This window comes from Ostrinia furnacalis, unplaced genomic scaffold (assembly GCF_004193835.3).
Source record: "Ostrinia furnacalis isolate ACB-3 unplaced genomic scaffold, ASM419383v2 OfSCF1233, whole genome shotgun sequence".
Lineage (NCBI taxonomy): Eukaryota > Metazoa > Arthropoda > Insecta > Lepidoptera > Crambidae > Ostrinia > Ostrinia furnacalis.
This window is the reverse complement of record NW_021131472.1, coordinates 25,242-39,277: the sequence shown is the minus strand read 5'-3', so window position 1 is coordinate 39,277 and position 14,036 is coordinate 25,242. Positions and strand designations below refer to the sequence as shown.

At 41.1% G+C, this 14,036-nt stretch overlaps 1 protein-coding gene across 12 annotated transcripts in view; it reads left to right on the top strand.

Moving 5' to 3' along the window:
- The window catches only part of Ih (hyperpolarization activated cyclic nucleotide gated potassium channel Ih), a 99,011-nt gene extending 88,496 nt beyond the window's left edge, over nucleotides 1-10,515 (top strand). For 4 of the 12 annotated variants that reach the window (XM_028303365.1, XM_028303361.1, XM_028303355.1 and 1 more), the window contains 10 exons: nucleotides 768-931; nucleotides 1,129-1,271; nucleotides 2,463-2,600; nucleotides 3,762-3,863; nucleotides 4,282-4,431; nucleotides 4,668-4,886; nucleotides 5,801-5,809; nucleotides 6,290-6,554; nucleotides 6,848-7,354; nucleotides 7,683-10,515. In XM_028303365.1, coding sequence (XP_028159166.1) covers nucleotides 768-931; nucleotides 1,129-1,271; nucleotides 2,463-2,600; nucleotides 3,762-3,863; nucleotides 4,282-4,431; nucleotides 4,668-4,886; nucleotides 5,801-5,809; nucleotides 6,290-6,554; nucleotides 6,848-7,354; nucleotides 7,683-7,804 — 1,819 coding nt within the window. In that variant the 3' untranslated portion in view covers nucleotides 7,805-10,515. Of the gene's footprint in view, nucleotides 1-767; nucleotides 932-1,128; nucleotides 1,272-2,462; nucleotides 2,601-3,761; nucleotides 3,864-4,281; nucleotides 4,432-4,667; nucleotides 4,887-5,800; nucleotides 5,810-6,289; nucleotides 6,555-6,847; nucleotides 7,364-7,682 lie in introns of all 12 variants that reach the window. The other 8 variants (XM_028303357.1, XM_028303366.1, XM_028303363.1 and 5 more) reach the window with 8 other exon arrangements.
- Nucleotides 10,516-14,036: the final 3,521 nt, after the last annotated feature.

The window sequence follows — 14,036 nt, the reverse complement described above, 5'->3', positions numbered from 1 at the left end:
TACATCTAAAACTTTCGTAATAACTAGGCGTTGAATAATCTAAAATCCTGAAGCTGAAGTGACAAAATATGCAATTGTAGTCGAATTGTGTTTTTAATCTTCCACCGAGCGCAGTGAAGTTTGCAAACTGAAATGTCTTTTCTTCTTACTGCTGAAAAAATAAATCTTCACATAACTATGAGTAATAGGTTCTTATGAACGGCGAAGTTGGGTCGTCGACGACAAGTACATCGAAACTTTGAGGGAACTTTACATATTTTATGACAAATAACTCAAGTTCGTTGGAGAACCGTGTCAGTTTCGACAACATACATAGTTTATACGAGTTTCATGCAAGTACCTACCTAACCTATGGAAATTACGGAGCCTAAAGAGCTATTTTATGTAACATTCGAACTTGAAACTGCTTTAAGATTTGATATATTTTGCGTTAACCTTTAGTTAAAAGCCCAATCTATTCCTCTACTTTGGCCAAATGAACTGTATTCAATTCAAATACTACTCGAAGTACATTGAATTGAAATGCCTTTGTGCCTACAAAACCCAACTCGCTATGGATTTCGAGGTGATTTCCTTACAACCCCTTAAAAAGGTACAAATCAGAAGATGTCTGTGCCTTTTTCGATGACGAATGTCTCATATTCAAGAGGAATATGATTTAGTTTAAGAATAAAAGGCTACCAATTTAAATAGTGGTGGTTCAACTTTAATTTCCTTGTCTTTCTGTAGGTACATCTCTTGTAACCATATTTTCTCAATTGTTACAGATTCTACTGGGACTTATGCATGCTGCTGCTCCTGGTGGCGAACCTCATCATCCTGCCAGTTGCCATCTCCTTCTTCAATGACGACCTCAGCACGCGCTGGATTGCCTTCAACTGTCTCTCTGACACCATATTCCTTATAGATATCGTTGTTAATTTTAGAACAGGTATGTGTATTTGTTGCTTTTTCTTGTCTTTGATGTCCGGGAACCGAAAATTCATTTAGTTTTATGAATCGCTCATTATTATGATCATTTTTGTAAATAATTTTCTTTTTTTAATTCACAAGTTACTACCTACCTACTTACTTTTATAGTTTTTATGATAGAAATAGATTCTAATTTGTCTTTTTCTCTCATTTCAGGAATAATGCAGCAAGATAATGCAGAACAAGTGATATTAGATCCCAAGTTAATAGCGAAACACTATTTGAGGACATGGTTCTTCCTTGACCTCATCTCTAGTATACCACTAGATTATATATTTTTGATCTTCAATCAGGTAAACGTACGTTGCAATTTGGCCGTGTTGTTCTTATTACTAGTTTAAACCTGTCTTTTATGTTATTGATTCTGTTTCAGCTTGGGTGTTATTTTAATAGGCAATTTTTTTCATTGTTGTTTTCGTATATTTTGGTTTCTCATTGTGAATTTTTTACCCAACTGCCACGAGAACCTACGTCATCGTGTTCGGTTTATGTCGTATTTTAGGGGTTTAAAAGTGAACATGTAAAGGTTTGATTGTTGCACACTAGATCCATTCTTCATCTGAAGATTTTCTATTTCATTTTTTATAATTTACATCACGACTCTAAACTTTTTGCACGTTAACGATTGGTAACCCATATGATTTTCCTCGGGGTTGGACACCACTAAAATATCTCAGTTAAAAGTACCCGTTTACCTATTTACGATCGTATGGGGTATCCACCTTCTTCCTAATATTCTTAACTTTTGATGAGCACTTTTCGATTTTGTGCACCAACAGCTCTTGAATTTTTTCTAACCGCACTTGTTGCTGCCAATTAATTTCTATTTAATGATTCCTATGTACCTATTTATACCTTGTACTTGCTCCTTTGATTGGTTCTTGCACGTCGTCTTCAAGTCTTAAATCTCTTTCTTTTTGTACAATTGTAAGCATGATCTATTAAATGCTTTTCTATTAATCTGTCGATTTATTGTTTTGGACATATCTACCTCTCTGTAAATGCAACTTAATACCTACTTGTTAATAACACGTACCCGGGGTTTATTCTTTTAACCTTGTACAACACGACCAAATTGTTTTTATTACTTACATTTAATTTTATTTTTACCAGATTTACACTAACAAGCAATTCAAAATAAAGATTACATACTTTAGACAACAATTAACAAGAAGCTTGATAATAGACAGCCACAGGCTGTTACTAGCCATATCTACAGTTACAAAAGCTTTCACTAATCTGATAGACAGAGTCCCACTGGATAACTTTTCCGATGATGTAAATTGTCAAAACATAATTATAACATGTTCGATTATGCTTCAGCACTTTTCTTTGGCTGATACTTATAAATCTTTCGAATCAGCAAGTATGCATGTCTTCACTTCAACTGTAAAAAGAACATTGCCGTTTTGACTCGGTGCTCTAATCTTCTGCTTAGAGTAGCCGGAGGCGCGTTATGTGTTATTCACTGTGTGCGTTTGTGATTGCAGGATTTTAGCGAAAGCTTTCAAATTCTCCACGCGGGACGAGCGCTACGGATACTGCGGCTAGCCAAGCTGCTGTCGCTAGTGCGACTGCTGCGACTCTCCAGGCTCGTCCGATATGTGTCCCAATGGGAGGAAGTATATGTAAGCCATCACCTCTTCTAACCCACACTGGGTTGCTACTAACTACTTACTTAACCACTAACACTGCCCTAATATACATTACGCTCACATTTACTAACACGACATGACTAAATATGCTACTACTAATTTTTAATAATATTGGATTAAACTATCGATAAATGAAGACGTAATGGAGACCTTGAAGATTTAAAATGTAGTTTTATGATTAGTGTTGATTATGATTATGACAAAGATGTGATATAATTACTTTGAAATTGTTCTAGCGTGTAGTGATCCCTGATGATTACTTAAATGGAGTTGTGTTGTAATCCTGTATTATACCATTGATCCCGCCCCCACTGTATGTGAGCCCCACGTCCCGCTCTGCACTTCTCTACTGCTTCTCTGCAAGCTTCTTTCTGCCTGAGCACGCTCTCACCGTGACGTCTGACTTCTCTCTCTTCTCTATGCGCCCGCGCCGCGAACGCCGCGAACGCCGACCCGAACCGTCCCCCACTGCCAACATGACATATGATTTGCCAAACCGTTCAATGTTGATTTGCAGCTTTTTCGAAGCCTCTAGAGTTGATGCGCTGATGTCAAACTGTTGAAAACGCAATCCCCCAATCATTAAACTAGAAAAACGTCGGGACCACAAACTCTTATTAAATACAATACATTAGAAGCGAGCACCTCAACAGAACTTGCACTAACGACCTTACAATACCATCATAGTACTCGAAACTAGGTATACTTCAAAAGCGAAAATAACCCGCGTTCGTTAGTTTCGGAAGACCGTAGAGTAGCTTTTCGGACGACGGGAACAAAGCGGAGATTCAGTGAGAAGTGGAGTACGGGGAGGGTGGTGGTGACGACATCGCAGTGACGTTGTGTGCAGATGAGCCCCGCCCCGCAGCCGCGCGACGAGCCGGGCGACGCGGACGGCGGAGGCTCGCGCGACCTCGCCTCCCAGGTGCCGCATGCCCCGCCGCGCCCAGCGCACCCGTAGCGTAGGGGCCTAGCCCACGACCCGTCTCGGTGTTAGTGCATCCTGTGTGTGCCCGCACGCGCCCCGCCCCGCCCCGCACTCTCCGCGATGACCAAGCCCGCTCCGATCCCGCCCGCGCAAAGGGCGCGCCTGGCTCTCTTCCTACTATCTCGTGTTTCTCGCTTGTTTTCTAGATCTTGCAGAATCTTCAAAAAAAGCGCACGGAACGGAGGGGGCGCCTCAGCTCCGACGTTGCCAAAAAGAAAAGTGACACCAAAAGCAATCTGATCTTCAAGGTAACCAGGGTCGGCACGAGCCGGCGCGCATGTGCTCGTTCGCCCGCTTAGCATGCTGCCGGCGGCGCCGCCCGGCGTCCCATAGTCCGCTGCGCTCGCTTCGCTTTCTTTCTTTGGCGTTTCTGTTTCCGACCCTCGTCCCGCCGGCGGCCGCGCGGGCGGAGCGCAAGAGCCGGCGAGTCGCGCGACCGCGCGGCGGCCGCGGCCGCGCGACTCCGCCGGTCACCTACCACGCATGCTCGCTCGTGACTCGTTTCACGCGTTCATACTTTATTTTTCACTACTTTACGAATTCATCGGTAGAGAATCATCGCGATGCTTAAACTCGAGCGTCCTTGTCGCGCGCAGTCCGCACGGCTTCCTTTAGAGGCGAAACTTCACTGTGGCCCGACCTTGACTATTGACATTCTGTTCGCAGTTCCTCAACATGGCATCGGTGTTCATGCGGATATTCAACCTAATCTGCATGATGCTGTTAATCGGCCACTGGTCCGGTTGCCTTCAGTTCCTCGTTCCTATGTTGCAAGGATTCCCAGCCAACTCATGGGTCGCGATAAATGAACTTCAGGTAAGTTAGAGCTCAAGCTCTACACCGAAACAACCTTTCCAGAAAAAATAATCTAAACTGTACTTATTGAAAATACTGACCTAACTGTAACTACGCCGTAGTAATTATCCTGAGATCATCTGAATTGACTCTACATCACGCAACAAAATCATCAAATATTTTTTTAAAAGACTATTTATTTTAGTTTCAATTCATGACTTTAAACACTAATTAATCACCATACATTCCCATTCCAGGAAGCATTCTGGCTGGAGCAGTACTCGTGGGCGCTATTCAAAGCGATGTCGCATATGCTATGCATCGGCTACGGCCGGTTCCCGCCGCAGTCGCTCACCGACATGTGGCTGACGATGCTGTCCATGATCTCCGGGGCCACCTGCTACGCGCTGTTCCTCGGTCACGCGACCAACCTCATCCAGTCACTCGACTCCTCGCGCAGGCAGTACCGTGAGAAGGTATGAAGATGCTATTTACTGGGTATTCACTGGGTGGGTCTAGACAAAGTGCACATTAGAAAACCAGTCGAAAAATTATCGAAAGGCCTTTTTTTCGTATGGAGTTATGAGGGATTTGATTTTCGATTCGATAAAAAAGTGCAACTTGTCTAGGGGGACAGGTGCCACTCTGGTTGTTGAGACAAACTTCTTACATTTTCAGTATTGATATTTGATTAATATTGATGGATGAAAAATGATGTTGATCATCACCGTCAGCTGTCATTTAGTCTCCACTGCAGGAATACAAATTTCTCTAATTTACCAGAAACAGATGGAGAATTTGGCCTACACTCCTCACACTGGCTGGATGGTAATAATTACAAAATGTAAACGTAAGAAGGACATGTTTCAATAACTAAAGTGTGACACTAGCAAACATTAAGATGCGTAAAGCTGAGTTGCTTGCATCATCTTACTTTAACGTTTAACAAACGTCAGAAATTTGTTACGGTTAAAGTAAGTTGGTGCAACTCAGCCTAAGTTTGCAATCGGCTTTCACAACCGTTTAAAAGAAAGTTTATTTATTGTTCGAATAAAAATGTATTGTGCTAAAATTGTAGGTACCAATACCTAATTAAAAAGGGACCATCACCATTAATTATGATTCTGTCTTCAGATAAACTGGAAACGATAACCGTTATGAACACCTGGTTCGTAATAATGAGTTTTGTTTTTCAATGGCATAATATTTTTTTGGAGCGACAGTAGTCGAAAAACCCATTTTTTGTGCTAAAATCATCTTAATCTTCAAAATGACTTGCAAGATCTAAATGAACACGATAGACTTACTTACAAAAGTTACCCTTCATTAACGCTGCCGACCAAAATCACCATTTTTAAACCTCTACTAAACTCTACATTGCCTGTTTCAGAGATTAGACGTGAGTACAGAGCAAATGTTTGTCGTGTGTCGTCGTTGTTACGAGAACAAACTATATTGTTCCTCCATTCCGCACTGAAACTCATACGTTCACTTAAATTTAACGGGTGTTCATAACAGTTTTCTCCTCATGGGCCGCACTAACAATATCATCAGCTGGAAATAAGAATTCATACTCGTATTACCATCTTAGGTTGCAATTTCTGTTTCTAACAAATGCACGATTGCAGTTTGCTTTCACTAGGTAGGGTTGTGAGTCGGTGTAGTGGCTTGGATTAGTGATGAGCCCGAATATGATCTGAAATATTGGTTTTCTGGTTTAATACTACTATAAGTAATAAAAAGCTATGATGTTATTTACTTTGGTCTCGGTCTCAACAATACTGATATTTTATCGAATAAATCAAGCTCATCACTACGCATTTTCGGAGTGCAATCAAAGTTAAAGACAATCCTAAAGAATTACCTTCCCAAATTCCAGGTGAAACAAGTAGAGGAGTACATGGCGTACCGCAAGCTTCCCAGGGAGATGCGGCAACGGATCACCGAGTATTTCGAGCACCGGTACCAGGGCAAGTTCTTCGACGAGGAGCTGATCCTGGGCGAGCTGAGCGAGAAGCTCCGCGAGGACGTGATCAACTACAACTGCCGGTCGTTGGTCGCGTCCGTGCCCTTCTTCGCTAATGCCGACTCGAACTTCGTGTCCGATGTCGTCACCAAACTACGCTACGAAGTCTTCCAACCCGGTCAGTAAATTTTCATCATAAGAAATATGTCTGCCTACCTACTAAATATGAAGACAGAGTGTATGTTGTTGTAATATTTAGAGAAGGCGTTCGCGCCTGGACTCTGAGGCAGAAAAGACACCAGTATTGCATTAAATTTTCCACAAATATAAATTAAGAATCTTTTGGCAACTCTTCTGGTCTTCTGGTCCTACACCACTTTATAAACTACTACTATTTATAACTATCATCTAGGTACCATTTAATCGATGCTGTGCCAGATTATTCTCAATATCTTTTTCATTTGATTCCAGGCGATATCATAATAAAAGAAGGCACCATAGGCAACAAGATGTACTTCATCCAGGAAGGCATCGTAGACATAGTGATGGCGAACGGCGAGGTCGCGACCAGTTTATCGGACGGGTCGTACTTCGGCGAGATTTGTCTCTTGACCAACGCGCGCCGCGTGGCGTCCGTGCGCGCTGAAACTTACTGCAACCTGTTTTCATTGTCCGTGGACCACTTCAACGCTGTATTGGACCAGTATCCGCTGATGCGGCGGACTATGGAGAGCGTGGCGGCGGAGCGGTTGAACAAGATCGGGAAGAATCCTAACCTGGTGGCGCATAGAGAAGATGATACTACATCGGAGGGGAATACGATCAATGCTGTGGTGAACGCTTTGGCTGCGGAGGCGGAGCATGTGAGCCTGAGCGACGACAGCGTGGCGCGGCTCAGCGAACGCTCGCTGGGCCTGGCGCTGCAGCCGCTGCAAGCCGCCTCGTGCCGCATGGCGGGCGTTGCCTTGCCGGGATTAGGTAATTATTGTATGAAACTTTATGATTTTATTGGATGTTGTGATTTATGTTGTGTGCGTCGATCCAAAGTCGGATTCTTATGAAAGAGGTTCTATCGCACGATACTTAAGCTAGACCTGCAACCGAATTTTGTTACATAATGCTATAACACTTTTCTACGAATTTTAGATAAATCTACCTTTACGGACCGCATTAATTGTCCTGTCATCAGATAATTTAATTATTCTGAACAAAAAGATTTAAAATGTTAAAATAGATGGTAGAGATATTAGCTTGGTTTTATTGTTTTAAATTAACATAACATTGCTAACCAATTCTTCGTTCGCAGGAGTGGCCGCAGCAGCGCTGCCCCGACCGAAATCCGAGCACGACTTCAGCTCCGCGCAGGCGCCGGCGCTGTCCGCCAGCGGCGCCGCCTTCCACAAGTCCGACGCCGGCATCGCGCCCTGACGCCGCACCCTGTGCTAGGCCCGGCCACAGCACTGTCCCAGGCCCGGCCTAGGCCGACCCGCGGACCAGGCCCGGCCTACGCCGCGGCCGACCGATAGCAATACTAGGCTTAGTGCGAGCCCTGCGCCCGCGGCGCCGCCTCGCTAGTTGTAGCGTAGAGTATTAGCTGCGACTTCGCCGGTAGTGACGTGCCGAGTCGGTTGAGGAATCGAATCCTGACTCGACGATTCGCATCCTAACATCGATACTCGAGTACTGGCATCACAACTTTTGAAATTTCGTTTGTTAAGTAGCATAGCAACTGGTGATATAGTAACGAATTGCCGCGGTCGATGAGAATGAGTCGATTCTAGTAGTCGAGTGACTCGATGGTCGAGTCGGGCTCGGCACGCGCTGCAGGCCGGGCGCGCACGCACAGCGCCGCCCGCTGAATCTCATTTTGTGATCTTATACTTAATTCTCCTGTGTTATAATTTAGGTTAAATTTTATATCATTGACGCTGTGAGGGATCGAATACGACGTATTGCGATTGTATAGATATACCTGTTATATATTGAGAATGATACTATTGAATCTTTATAGAGATACCTTGCCATTAAAAGAGAAAATAATTATATAGACTAGACTGAAATGTAAAGATATCACTATTTTATGCTTTGTTGGCGTATGAAATAGACCTCTATTGTTGATGCGGATCCGATCGCGGATGTATAATGTCGGGTGTATAAACGTTCCTGATAAACACGAATCGGAGATATTATATTTGAAGTTGTTTAAGTACATAATAACGATTAGGAGTTGGATCGTGGGAAGTGACGGGCGTGAAACGTCGCTGCGTGGCGCGGGTAGGTGGTGAATCTGTCTTTGCTAACATCTTGGCCCTACCCACAATCGCGAAGAATGCCATTAGTTAGTTCGATCTTGGCAGTTCGATTATTTAGATAATGTTTTAGAAAATTAACATCACTCGAAAGGACTATATTTTAGAAGCTTCTGTAACACACACTTTTAACCTTGTTTATAATCGGCATAATGTCCTTTTTCGAATACTTACAAACGAACTGCCAAGATCGAAATTAAAGTTGAACTACCTACTTAAGTCTATGATTATTCTATGCAAAAAGTGATTGTTAACATATTACAGGTAAATAATTGAAATAAAGAAAAGATACAATGTTTGCAGGCTTAAGTAGACATAATTGTTAATAACAATTTTTTTAGATAACAAAAATCAACGCTAATACAAATTGTTTATTCAACTTTTATGAAAGTTACGCGGGAAATACAAAAAAGTTTATATTTGTTGACTAAAAATAAGGTAAGAGTCGCCCACGCCGCGACGCTTGACGCGGCCTGCACTGCGACGCACAACTGACGAGCCTCACGCGACTCATAGCACACGGTTGCTTTCTTCATTTTAATTATAAGTAGTCATATCTACCGATAACGGACATAATTAGCGCAAACAATTCTCTCGGTTTCCTAAGTAGAGGATCAGTAGCGCTTCGAATCTTTTGAGAGTTTCTTTGTAAATATTGTAATGTCGAGTAGCGTTGTCGATTCGTCGATAGCACACCATCGGTAGATGGTCGCGTAAATTGGCTATGCTAAGGCAGACCGTGATGGGTCCGCGTAGCGTAGCGCCATTGCCTTCGGCATCGATTGACCAATCGTTGCCTCACATTGCTCAACTATCGATAGTGGGCTATCGAGCGACAGCACTGTCGAGGACTGTGCGAAGTGTAACTTGTAAGCGGCCGCCCGGAGCGGTCCAGTCAATTATTCCGCCGCGGGACTCCTTCTCGGTTCTCGATGCACACTTCATACCTTGTTTTAATTGTAGGTGAAAATAATTTATTGTCGATAGCGATCATTTCGTAGGAATAAGTAGGCCGGAGCGTTAACAAATTCGGACGAATTACGTTGTGATAGAGCAGCGGTCAGCTGCGGCGCGCCCCGGCCGCCGGCTCGGCGACTCGTAGAGATAGTAGTGCGCATGACTACATGCTTCTTACACACGAACTTTGGTCTATCATTTACTTGTCTTCTTCTACGATAACCACCTTAGTTTACAACTCCGACTACTCGACAGCTTACGCAACCGCTTACGAAGTTTTAAATAATTTTAAGTTAGAATAAATTAGATAATATGAGTAACATATCCTAGCGAGAGACCACCGTCCCGAGCCGGCCGCCGCCGGCGCATCTTTTGGCACGATCATCGTTGACTATTTCTTATAGTGTCATGACAATTTGTAAAGAAGGTTTTGCAAATGTTGACTTTTTAGCCAAAATATAGTTAATGAACGACGAACCAATACGCAGTAGCTTACTTGTAGATGAACGCAGCCTAGGTCTCAGTTTGGCGACTAACACCAATAGTTACTTTGTACTGGTAAGATATTTATATACAATTGGTCTTAGCAGAGTGACTATCTGTCAATTTATCTACAAAAGAGATATTATTGCGTTTAATCCCCAGAAGCATTTATTTACTGTTGTTTTATCTATCTACCTAACATTACTGCTTTTGTAAATTATATAAATTTTATAGAAGAGATCTATTTTTATTGTGAAGTTGATCTACTGGATGTAAGAGAAACCTTTATGAAACCAAATGTTTTTTTGAAATCTGGACTGTTATTTATTGAATAATTTACTGATTTCTGGTATCTAATTTCACCAAAAGTGCTCATCGCTGTCAAGAAAATTAGAGAAAATGCATTAAAGAATGAAGAAAACCGCCTAGTTGTTTTTGTTATCTTCCTCCATCCCGTAGGCCACACACATCGCAAATTCAGTCGTCAAAGCAGAGCGTAGCGAAGGCCGTAGTCTTTACAGAAAAGCCTCGAATGCGATGAGGGGCTGAGGGCGGCGCAGCACAGTGGTCCCGATTTAATAAAACATGGACATTGATGCTAGAAGCACGAATTTTTTTTTGACAACGTTAGCACCGAGGAAGATGCTCCAGTTGATGAGACTGCGGAAGTAGATGTACAATCATCGACTTCTAGTATAAATAAAAAACCTTTTGAATATTTATGCAAAATTCTTCTTCTGCAGAAGAAGAGGCGCTCTCTAACACTTTTAGATCATTCTGAGGAGGAATTAGTTTACGCTTTATGTGCTAAACTGAAAGAGTCTAACAAAACGAAATTAGCGACTACATATAATCAAAGAACTGTTCCAAAACGAAGAACAGTGTGAAATAGTAGACAATCTTTTAACTTAAAACTGTGTCTACCTGAAGATAAACGTTAGCGCTAGTTACATCATGAAATTTGTCAAAATGGCAATATCGCAATTTGAGATTCATTCTCGCTTCAGAGAGTATTTATGAGCTTCCATACTATCAAGTTTCTGGAAATAAAAAAAACTTGTTATCCTTCATAGAGAGATGATATTTGTGTGAGTTATCAATGATGGACATATTGTAAATTGGGCAACCTCTCGTATAAGCTACTTATTGACGGCCAGCGGACCTATACATACAACGTTGTATAAGTATTTCCCTTAAATTTTTATTTTATTTTATTAAAAGCTGATGCATACGAGCGCGCGCGAGTGCGAGTCGTTGTTATGTGTCATCAAAGGTGTCCCTTATACACCATATTGTAATTCTGGCAATTTTTCGTGGAAATATTTAATATAAAAAAATCGATTTTTCAACCCTCGATAACTCAAAAGTACGCAGAGATAAGTGACAAAGTATCTTCGCATGAAATACTCAGAATCACTTGTTTTATAACATGTGTGAGCGGCATCTTGACATCGTTTAAGAATTTCGAAAAAATGACAGAAACGTAATTTCTTCCATACAAAAAATATGTATATATTTTTTTTTACTACGAAGTAGACGTCGTAGGATTGTAATATTTTTTTGCCTTATTAGTTATCATAGCAGTAACCATCAAAAAAATTTTCGTGCTTCTAGCATCAATGTCCATGTTTTATTAATTCGGGACCACTGTGCGCAGAACCGGTCGTTGGATATCCTTGAGGTAGGCATTTGTCCAGCATTGGATGTCATTTAGTTGAAACCAACGATTCGCGAATATCTGGCTTCACCTGTTATCGCAATGTGTATGGCCTAATAGGGGCTGGTGATAATCATTAGTCACAATCTAATGCTATTCAACAATATTTGATTGATCTAAAACTTGTAAAAACGTACATTTTAAATTATAGTAGGTAGGTAGGTAATTAAGTAATTGTTATGAAAGTTGGCTCTATCACAGGCTCTATATTCAATTTTTATAACATTCTAAATTATACATCATTGGTCTACTTGATTTCAAAAAACAGAATCCACAAGTGAATCGAACGTTCTTTCATCTATTTTCATGAAAATTATGTAAAAAGCGCTCTAACCATTTTAAACAGTATCTCAGTTGATTGACATCCGTTCTTCTGATTACCGGATGCCTATAGATGATACGGGATACCGGATCTGCCCCCCTAGACAAAACGCACTTTTTGATCGAATCGAAAATCGAATCCGTCAAAACTCCATACAAAAAAGGGGCTTTTCGACCACTTTTCGACTGGTTTGCGATCTTATAATTTGCACTTTGTCTAGACCCACTGTACTACACATTTCGATTTAAAAACCTTTGTACCTATATGCTGACCTTAATCTAACCGGGAAAGTCCAGTGCGTGAACCATCATAAAAAAACGCGATATTTAATTGAACGTTAATTGTGACTTTTTGTTACATCGTGGTTATAATAGATGTCCATGCGGGAGGGGGGGCAGTAGGCTGCACAACATAGAGTTGGTTAATAACTCTATGCTGCACAAAGCCGGAAAATTTTAGAAATGCATACTAGCAACACTGATATTTCCTGTCATCTGCATGAAGCTACAGATAAAAATGGAGGCCACACTCCGAATACCTACTTGAAGCACAAACTATGTATCACTATCTCGCTCTCTGTGGGCAGACTCTCTTTCTAAATAAACAAAAAATATAAATTTGCTCAAATTCAATGAAACTCAATGTAAAATCTTTATTTCTTGACATAGGTATCATTAAAAATGATAAGTGTAAATACTGGTAAAACGTTAAGAAGAAATTACTGTAAAAAATGTGAAAAATATTTACAATGATCCAATGTCGTAAATCACGAAATAAACACTTACGCGTGGAATCTTATGTCACTTCCAGGACACCACGTACTACCGCAACCACGCACTACAAAATTTTGCATCATTTCTAGTGATAAAACAATGATTATTTCCTGTAAACAATCTCAAACGAAATTAACTGCATAATAAACAAAATAGTAAACAACCGCCATGATGGGCCGGATTGGGCCGATGTTGCCACATGGTACCGATTCCCCAGGAATTGGGATTGTAATTCCCTGATTCGCCAACACATTAAACCTAAACGGCCGACAATTTTGTGACTTTTAATTCAACTAGGTAATCGTAGTTCAAATATTTAATTATTTATTTGTTTAACTTATGATTTGGTTAGTGAATTGGCTATTTCGAAGAATTTACTAGGAGATTTAAATCAGGAGATAGCAATACTACAGTTCACACTAAAAAGAGAGGTAGGGCCACAGAGAGCGAGATTGATAAGTAGGTATTTGACTCAAGTTTTTGCTCCAAGTTTGCCCTCCATTTTTATCTTTAGCTTCATGGTCATCTGTTCCAAATGTGTCAAAAAACTGTCAACAAAATTGTCAATGCGTTGGGATGTCCTCGTATTTTTTAGTTCGTGTTATGTGGTTCTCAAAACCAAGTTGTGGCCAAAATAAAAGAAGAAGAAGAAGTATTTTAAACCCTTTGCTCGTTCCTCAGGGCTATTTTGGCAATATTGCTGAGTTTAATCGTATTTGTTTATAATTCCTTAGTATTTTTGAAAAACTCCAAAACTGAAAGTTAATTTTGTGTTGTACATTATTTTAATTGTNTATTGAATATTTTACTGATTTCTGGTATCTAATTTCACCAAAAGTGCTCATCGCTGTCAAGAAAATTAGAGAAAATGCATTAAAGAATGAAGAAAACCGCCTAGTTGTTTTTGTTATCTTCCTCTATCCCGTAGGCCACACACATCCCAAATTCAGGCGTCAAAGCAGAGCGTAGCGTAGGCCGTAGTCTTTACAGAAAAGCCTCGAATGTGATAAGGGCGGCGCAGGACCGGTCGTTGGATATCCTTCTATCCAGGTAGGCATTTGTCCAGCATTGGACATCATTTAGTTGAAAGCAACGATTC